This window comes from Rhinopithecus bieti, unplaced genomic scaffold (genome assembly GCF_001698545.2).
Source record: "Rhinopithecus bieti isolate Rb0 unplaced genomic scaffold, ASM169854v2 scaffold_2314, whole genome shotgun sequence".
Lineage (NCBI taxonomy): Eukaryota > Metazoa > Chordata > Mammalia > Primates > Cercopithecidae > Rhinopithecus > Rhinopithecus bieti.
In genome coordinates, this window is record NW_016803781.1 from 340,288 (window position 1) to 349,381 (window position 9,094).

General features: G+C 50.6%; 1 protein-coding gene and 1 long non-coding RNA gene across 2 annotated transcripts in view; one reads left to right on the plus strand and one right to left on the minus strand.

Annotated features, from left to right (window-relative positions):
- MN1 (MN1 proto-oncogene, transcriptional regulator) overlaps positions 1 to 7,309 on the plus strand; it is a 54,424-nt gene extending 47,115 nt beyond the window's left edge. The window contains exon 2 of the mRNA XM_017852972.1: positions 4,465 to 7,309. Coding sequence (XP_017708461.1) covers positions 4,465 to 4,646 — 182 coding nt within the window. The 3' untranslated portion in view covers positions 4,647 to 7,309. The remainder of the gene's footprint in view (positions 1 to 4,464) is intronic.
- On the minus strand, positions 5,110 to 8,680 carry LOC108515818 (uncharacterized). Its single transcript, XR_001881641.1, has 2 exons — positions 8,406 to 8,680; positions 5,110 to 5,863 (listed from the first exon to the last, which is right to left on the minus strand). It is a non-coding gene; the product is annotated as an uncharacterized LOC108515818 (long non-coding RNA).
- Between the last annotated feature and the right edge of the window lie 414 nt (positions 8,681 to 9,094).

Here is a 9,094-nt window from a genome sequence, read left to right on the forward strand (position 1 = left end):
CCCACCACCCCGCCCCGTGCTGCCTGATTCAGGTGAGGCACACAAAGGGTTATCTGTTTTGAGACAACGTTGCCCCAGCCTCTGGGACTGACCCCCCAACATGTACGTGGTATTACCAGTCTCTTGTGAGGTCGTACCACGCTGCTGTTAGCCAGACTCAGCAGGAATCACTATCCCCAAGTTGCAGATGAGGAAACTGTGGCTCTGCAGACAGGAGCTGCCCAGGTACAGGGCATTTGGGATTCCACCCTGGCCTGACCAGCTGGGAATCCTGGGCTGAGAGGAGAGAGCCACACCCCTAGAGCTGGTGACCTGACCCTGGGTGACCCCTGAGTAGCTCCTGCCCCTTAGAGCCTCAGTCTTCTCATCTGTCAAATGGGGATGAAGGGCGCTTCACAGTCAGTGCACTGGACCCAACTGAGGGCCCAGCATGTGCAGGATCCAGAGGTGAACAGGCCAAACCTGCCCCTCTCCACATGGCCACAGTCTGATGGCGAGTCTGATAATCAAGTGGAAAACAGAACAGCACCCACTGGGTTCTGTGGTGTCTGCCAGTGCCGGGCGCTGAGTGACTCCAGGGTCTCCCTCAACCCTGGGAGTTTGGTAAGGGGGTGGTTTTATCTCTGGGTCCTGGTGTGGGGGCTGGCATGCTTGCTGCCTCAAGGAGTGGAGACTGAGGGCCTCTCTGGAGCTGGGTCCTGGTGTGGGGCTGGCATGCTTGCTGCCTCAGGGAGTGGAGACTGAGGGCCTCTCTGGAGCTGGGTCCTGGTGTGGGGCTGGCATGCTTGCCGCCTCAAGGAGTGGGGACTGAGGGCCTCTCTGGAGCTGGGGCAGGCCATGACTTGAGGCAGCTTCCGTGAGACTGATTTATCGGCAGCGACTCGGCAGCCCTGGGGAGCCGCGGTCTGAGGGCGTGTTAGGTCCCCCTAGCTGGAATGAATCCGGCAGGAGGATGAGTTTGGTCATGCTTGGGTTGTCAAGAACTGAAGAATAATATTCTCTCTTAAAAATATTCCCTGTGGATACCAGACTGGTAGGCTCTCTTGCTCATTCTAGGCGGAGGCTGGGGAATCCTGCACCCATGCTTTGTGACATCTGGCAAGCCTCTCACCTTCTCTGAGCCCAGGGTGGCCCTGCCAGGGTGGGGAGAAGGGTCACCCCCACTAATGGGCTTGCTGGGGGATGGATTTAGATAATACATGGAAGTGTTCAGTTGTGTGCCTGGGACACCCTCATTAAGTCCACCCCTAATAAGAACAGCAATGGTTTCTGGCATTAGTGCACCGCACGCTGATGTCTGTAACCTGGGGATGAAAGCATCTTTAGAAAATCTGGCCATTTGGGTCTGTCTTACCCATCGCTTGGCAGACGCAGCTTCCTCTGCCCGGTGTGTTGCTCAGGAATTTTCTTTCACCTTCTGGGTGCTTGCAGCGCCAGAGCAAAGAGTTTCTCTCTCCTTTGGCAAGGAGCTTTATCCCTCGGAGTCTGTTTCCTCATCTGTAAAGTGGGCACAAGCATTGCTATGTTCATTCCTTGAGATAATGTGTGCAAAGTTGGGGAAGTAACCCCCTTTCAGATTTTCTTTCTTTCTCTCTCTCTGTGGCAGATACTACTTCCCTCACCCCACTCCCGCCAATCCAGATCTTGCAGTGCTGGAGTAAAATTCCTTTGGAGACATTAGGCAGGGTAGGGTGGAGGGGTCACTGGGAACAAGGCAAGCATGGGTTCAAGAGCAAAGGTTGGGGCACTGTGCCTCAGTATTGCCAGAATCCAGGGCCTGCCATGTTCCTGGAAACCCTGCATCTGATGCCTTAAGCTTCCTGGGGTACCTTCTCCCCAGGAAGCCCTGGGTGGGGTATTAATAGCATCCAGATTTCACCACTACGAACTAGCTTTGAAACCTTGGATTCAGAACCTCAGTTTCTCCTTCTGTGAAATGGGGCAAAGACTCCTGTTTCATGGCCAGGAACATGCCTACCTGGCTGGGCCCCAGGAAGTAATGGGGCTTTAGGGGCTTCCAAGTGGCTGCAAAGCCCCCCTCACCCCGTGACCCTCCCAGATATGAAAGACAGTCCCAGCAGCACTGTTTGGGGGTCTCTCTGTGTGTCAGGCCACTACAAGGCCCCAGGGGAGATGACGTCATCCCCATTTTACCAATGGGGAAACTGAGGTCCAGAGAGGGAGCATGGTAGAGCCTTGGCCACATTGTAGTGGGGCTGTGACTCCAAAGTGACTGTGCTTTGGTCACAAGGAGATACTGTTTCCTGGCCTCACTCTCAGCTCCAGGAGGAGGGTGGGGACAGTGTCTGTCCTGTTCCATGCTAGATCCGCAGGGCTTGTACCATGCCTGGCATATAGAAGGTCCTCAATAAAGGCATGTTAATTGCATGAATGAAGGAAGTGGCCAAGGAAGGCGCCTTCCTCCCCAGCTCCGGCTCCTCCCAGCATGCAGATCCCAAAGCAAGGTGTCTCTGGGGCTCCAGGGTGGGGGCCCCAAGCCCAGTTAGTCATGGCCTGTCCTCAACTGCCTGGGCCCATCCCTCTGGGAGGATTTTCTCTGCACGCAGTGGCTCAGCTCCTGGGGGAGGCCTCCTGCTTAATCCCAGAGGGCAGGGCGGGCGGGTGACTCCTGCCTGGCACAGGGCCCTTGGCTGGGCTTGCACAGAGGATTGAGGGCAGGCCGGTCATGGAGTTCAGTATCTGGGTGTGCTCCCGCAGCTGGAGCAGAGCCCCCCACCCCCAATCTCAACTTTTTTCACTTCTACTGAGGCAGAAATTCAACATCAGCCCATATTCAAAACCAGCTTTCTGTCCCTTCCAGGCTGTGTGACCGTGGGCATACTCTAAAGTCAGACTCTAGGAAATGAGAATAATGAGACTCTTCATTGACATATGGCAGGTCTCAGGACGGAGCCAGTGGTCACATGGTAGCCGTAAATGAGAAGTCCTGCAAATTGCCTGCTCTGGTCTAATTTATACTAAGATGTGAATGGTTGTCAGACTACTTTCTCCTCAAGCACGTCTAACACAGACATCCCTGTGATCTGTGGTGCTTTCTGGCATTGTGTGACTCAATGAGAAGGGGGATCAGGGGATTTTCATTAAGGGTATGGGAGAAGAATAGACTCCCCCACCCCAGGCACCCAGAGTCCTTTCATGTAGCAGCTGAGAATAGTGCTTTTGTGCTGGTCTGACTGGGGAGCTCAGATTCTCTGTCTTTCCTGCTCTGAACACTTCACCCTCTGTCCTTGTGAAGACAGCACTTTACAGTTTATACAAACACCTTGTACATATCAACAGCCTAGTTGACTAGCCATCATAAGGAGGTGCATGAGCCGGGCAGACACCCCCATTTTCATAGGAGGGGACTGGCCTCGGGTCCCTTTGTGGAGCTAGAACTGGATTCTCTCAGCTGTTAGGTTGGAGCTGTGTGACCCCAGGAAAGTTTCTGTGCCTTTCTGGGGCTCAGACTTCTCATCTGTAAAATGGAGTATGAGAAAGCTATGGCCAGAGCATAGGAGGGAATGAAAGACATAGGCAGGTGTCCTGAAGGGCTCCTCCTCTCCCATGTCCCCACTCTCAAAGTCACTTCCATGGAGCCTCAGCCCCTGCACACCAGTGAGGGGCAGAACCTTCAGAGGTGGGAAGGGGCTGAAAAGGGAGCAATTGGAAAGTCCTGGGGAGTGCTTGGGGCTTGGGGAGTGCTTGAGGATAGGGGAGCACTTGGGGCTTGGGGAGCTGTGGGCTTCTAGTCTTTGTGACTCAGCTGTGCCAAGAAGGATGGCACCTTCTCCATCCTTCGTGCTCCTCTGGGAAGGGTGCTGTGACTCCACACTTTCTCCTATGTGACTTGGGGCAAGTCATTTTCCCTCTCTGAGTCTCAGTTTTCTTAGCTATAAAGTAGAGGTGATCATCCTTACTCTTGGAGTTGGTATGCAGTCTGGCACATTTTAAGAAAGTTCCCAGCTCATGGTAGACCCTGAGCAAATGTCTCTCCAGAGGATGACACACAAACAGGCTGTGTTCTGGACCCAGACAATCCTCCCCTCCACCCTTTCACGGCATGTGGCGAACTCCTACACATCCTTTGATGCCCAGTTTAGATGCCCCTCCTCCAGGAAGCATTCCTGACTTAGATCATGTCCAGTTAATCTTTTGGGAACTCTGGTGCATCAGAGATGGGCAAACTCTTGAGTTTATCCTGCCTCACTTTTCTATTTCCCAGTGGGGAAACTGAGGCCCAACAAGGTGGGTCTTCCCTTGGCTGAGAGCTCACAGATGAATCAGAGGTAACAGCAAGAGGATTCGAATCAACATCTCTAGATCCTCCGGGACCAGCTTTAGCCATGGAAAGAGGGCGTGGACGGTGCCTCTCTTGTATGCCTCTGCCACTTTGGCCCCCATTATGGTGTCCCTCAGAGATGAGCGTGCCACTAATGTCCTCTCTTCCTTCTCTCTCCACAGCCCACGACCTCCCGGCAAACAAGGCCTCAGCAACCCAGCCTGGCAGCCACTTGCAGTGCCTGTCTGTCCACTGCACAGACGACGTGGGTGACGCCAAGGCTCGGGCCTCCGTGCCCACCTGGCGGTCCCTGCATTCTGACATCTCCAACAGATTCGGGACATTTGTGGCTGCCCTAACTTGAATGACAAGAAAGACCCCCTCCTCTACCAGGCCCTTTCCCTCCCCTTCTCTGTCTCCTTCCCCCTCAACCTGACCCCACCCCTCTGTTAATTTGAAAGGGCCACTATTGCTGAGTGTATGATTTTTTTTTCTCTCTAGGTTGGTACCTGCTTAGTGGCATATGGACCGGAAAGGGTTAATTTAAAATCGGGGGGGAACCTCAAAAGTTTTTTTAAAAAAGAAACTTGTCTGCCACAGTATGTTACCAGTGTTAACCCTTCTGCAGTTAGCAAACTTTTGCTTAAGCCTTTTTCCTCTAGATACTCCCCATGTTTCGGTAATCTTGGCATACATTTTTTAGATGACCTCTTTCTTTGTTTTATTTTCATGCTGCTGTATGTCCAAGTATTGTTATTTCATAATAAGACAAGAGTTGCTTTCTTTTTTATTCTTTTTCCTTTTCTTACCCCTCCCCTTTTATTTTCTTTTGCTTTGTTCACTGCTTATTAAAATGGAAATCCTGGAGAATAGTAGTTCTGGAATATTGCTGGGTGAAAGTCAAATTGTCTTCACAATATTATATATTGACACCCAAGTGTCATCAGTTAGGCAGGAGCCAAACAATGAATGCCCCCTTTAGGTATTCCGCCTGGGATTTTGTTTTGTCTATTCCCTAAGAAAATATATTTTCGTTCCTGCAAACACAGTGCTCAGCCTTCAGTTCCTTTCCACTTGGGTTCTCTCTTCTCCTGCTGGAAGCCGCCCCTCTCTGCGATGGACGTGAGGACGTGTCCAGCTTTGCTCTGTGGGAAGGAGTTGGAATGTTCGACAGTAGTGTTTTCTCTCCTTTTCTGGGCCTCCTCGCAAATGCCCAGGCCCTGCATTTTCACGCTGTGCTAAGCAGCCTTTGGTCTGCATGGGGGATGGTGTGCTCCCAGCCTGCAGTCTTTGGAGCCAGGCTGCTGCCCTTGCTGCAGTCAGGCCAGCTGTGCCTCGGGCGCTGGAGTTGGAGGAGGCTGAGTTCTCAGCCCTTTCCCTTTTCTGAAAGCTGTTCCTGGCTGGGCATCCCAGGGAAGAAGGAGGGGACTGTGTGTATCTCCTTCATCTCTCCCATTCCATCCCCAGTCCAACCTGGGCAACCCCAGCCGTGGGAGGGATGAGGCACCCTCTTGCTCAGCCTGCTCAGCCTTCTCTGAGCCTGGGTGTCTTTCTTTGCAGGGATCTGCAGACTCCCGAGGGCTAGAGGACAAAGAAAGAGAATATAACAAAATGACTTTGATTCCTACGCCTTTTAGTTTTGAACCCTGGAATTCCTCTGCCCCCTCCCCAACTTTTGATGGAATCTCACCCTGTTGCAAAACTAGAGCCATGTCCCAAGCATCTCACAAAGGAATAACTGCTTTGAGCAGAGATGAGTGGTGGTTGGCATGGACACGCACCTTTGGGTGCTGTTGATGCCTGCAAAAGCCGTTTATGGCTTGTGGTGGGGGTCACATAGATTCCCGGGTGGGTTAGACAAGAAGTGACTGATACCACTTCACCCAAATCGGTGATGGTTATATTTAATTTCAGTTATTGTTATCGAGCTTGTCTTACTAAAACCCTCCACTTTGAGCTCCTCCACCCCCTCCAGGTCCTCAGAGTTTGCAGATCCAGGCTTTTTTTAGCAAGTGACCTGAAGGCTCTGGGCTCACCATACAACACCCACATTGTTTATTTCAAAGAACTTTTCAGCAAAGGGAGAGGAGCTTTCAGAAAAACCTCACTCCTTCCCCTCCCTTCTCCCCTCTTTCCTTCTGCCGGCCCTTTTGGCTGGGGTCTGAGTCTGCGGTTCTCGCCTGGGCAGTGTTGACCTGGGGCAAAGCCCGGCTTCAGAGGGCAGACAAAGCAGGTGACATGAATTGATCAGCGAGAAAGGTATGAGCCGAGGCAGTTCCTGCGTTCTGCTACAAAAGGAATGGAAAGGGAAGAGAATTTTCCCCCACCATGGGCTGTGGGAGAGTTGACTGTATTCTGGGCAGAACTCCATGATACCTCTGATTCTGCAGTGTACAGCTGTTTGAGAGCTTCATCATTTTACTTTTGAAACAGGAATGATTTCTCCTTAATTGCTTAAGGCCGGGGAGCAAAGTGTCTTAACTTCTGTCTTTGACTTTCCCAGCGTTGAGTCATCAACACTTTGCCAATTAGCTCATGGTCCTGGCAACCTCGGAAACCCCTGAAGTTTTACAAACTTTCTCGCTCCCCACGACCCCCAGAATGAAACAGCTTTAAAAATAGCCTTAAGCAAAAGGATGTTATTTCATTAAATTTGGTTTAATGGAAAGAATAAAAGTAAATGAAAAACACACTCAACACACTAGACTCCGAACACTGGTAATCAGTACTGCATAGGAAACTCTTTAGAAAAGAAAACGAAAATGTTATTGCACATGTAAAATATGAAAACTTAACTCTGCTGTGTGTTAGGCAATCCTGTAATCTTTTTTGACTCTTAAAAGAAATTCATTTCTGAAATGCTTGGTTGGAAGACTGTGACAATAGCTCATGAAATTGAGTGTTATTTTTTTCTTTCTTTTTTAAAAAAATATGTAAAGTGCAGTCTTCTGTATTCCTGCATATTGTATATACCTGTATATGTTTTCCTGAGCAGTTAAATAACAATAAATATGACGTTAATGGTGACTGTGGTATATTTGTGGGTGGGGCTTGCTTGCTTTGTTTTCCCCCAACTCTATCCCCTTTTTACATCAATCTCTTCAGATTCTATAGGATGTAGGGGTGTAGGTTTGGATGCTGTAGTGTGTGTGTGTGTGTGTGTGCTGATGTTGTTCTAAGTTGGGTCATTTCAGTATTTCTCAGCCTTGGCACTATTGACATTTTGGGCCTGTTAATTCTTTGCTGGAGTGTAAAGGGGGCAACTAGGCATTTTAGGAGGTTGAACGGCATTCCTGACCTCCACCCACTACATGCCAGTAGCACCTCCTACCCTTGTGGCAACCAAAAAAAAAAAACTCTCTAAACATTGTCCAACGTCTCCTTGGGGAAAGATCCTTTGAGGGCCAAGAACCCTGGATCTGACTCATGTAGGAGGGAGGGGGCAAGGGAAGTGCCCCCCAAGTGGCTGTGTAGGGTGATGCTTACGCTTCTGAGTTCTAGTGTTGAGTTTCAGATCCTAGTAAGCCTAGTAAGCAAGTCATGCAGCTTCTCAGCTCCACCTTTTCCTCATCTTTGAAAGGGGTCTAGCTCGTGGGGTTGTTATTGGAGACAATGTATTGGACACAACACGTAGCAAGTGCTTCATAAGCATAAAGCATCAGCATCAGCACCATGGTCTGACCACAGGGCAGCTGATGGCGGTCTGGAGTCGCGCCGTCCTGGGGCGCATGCTGCTTCCTCCGCTTACAGCCACGAACCTTGGACAAGCGGCTTAACTACAGCCCCCAGTTTTTTGCTTCTAGAGTGGAGCAACTAACATCTAGCTGGAAGCTCACTGTGAGAACCAGCCCTGTAAAAGGATTGGTTTGCCTATGGGCCACGCTTTGGGCAGTGGCTTCACTCCAGCATCTGCAGCCTCAGACCTGAGGCCACTACAGACCCTCCCTGTTCTTCCCTTTTGCACCTTTACCTCTCAGTGTTTCTCAAAGCACGGTCCACAGAACCCTGCCTGCAGAAACACTTAAGGGCTCTTGTTAACTCCAGATTTCTGGCCTTGTGCTAGACTACTGAATCAGAACGTCTGAACTCTTATTTTACACATAATTATAACAGGTGCAGTTACCTTCTTTCACAGCCCGCAGCAGATCAGAGGGCTAATGTAGGTGGGCCCGATGCCAGGTTGGAGCGGGAAGATGAGTCAGAAATGATGGCGGCAGATTGAGAGCTGCAGTGCAGCCATTCAGTGTGGAGGCAAATAGCTTACACATGTCTTCAATGACTCTACCCCAGAAAACATCACACTAACGCAGCGTGTTAACAGAAGCTCCCAGACTGGCATTAAGCTGGTAAAATGTATAATTACATCCAGGAAATTCCCTATCTCAGGAGCAAAGAACACATTTAGGAAGATTACCCGCCATAGTTAGTTGCTCTGTCACCGGGGCTGGAATCTTGAGTGGAAAAACCTCTGCAGGCACTGGGTCTCCAGGCGGTAGGCAGTGTACTCTCTCTGAGCCTCAGTTTTCTTGGCTGTAGAGTGGACAGAAAGAGTATTATGACCCCACAGAGCTATTTATGAGAAGACTCCTGAGCAGAGTGCTAGACACAGAGCGGGAACAGGCAGTGCCAGCCCCCTTCTGACACCTGGTGACACCTGTCCATTGGCATTTGGTAGGACACATCTTCCAGACCCTTCAGAGTTAGACATGGTGCTCCCACTTCCTGTGACCCGTCTACAGGATAGAATGATCGTGGAGGAAATTTGCTTCCCTGGGACTGACTCAGAGACCTGGGTTCACCCCTCACTGGTAA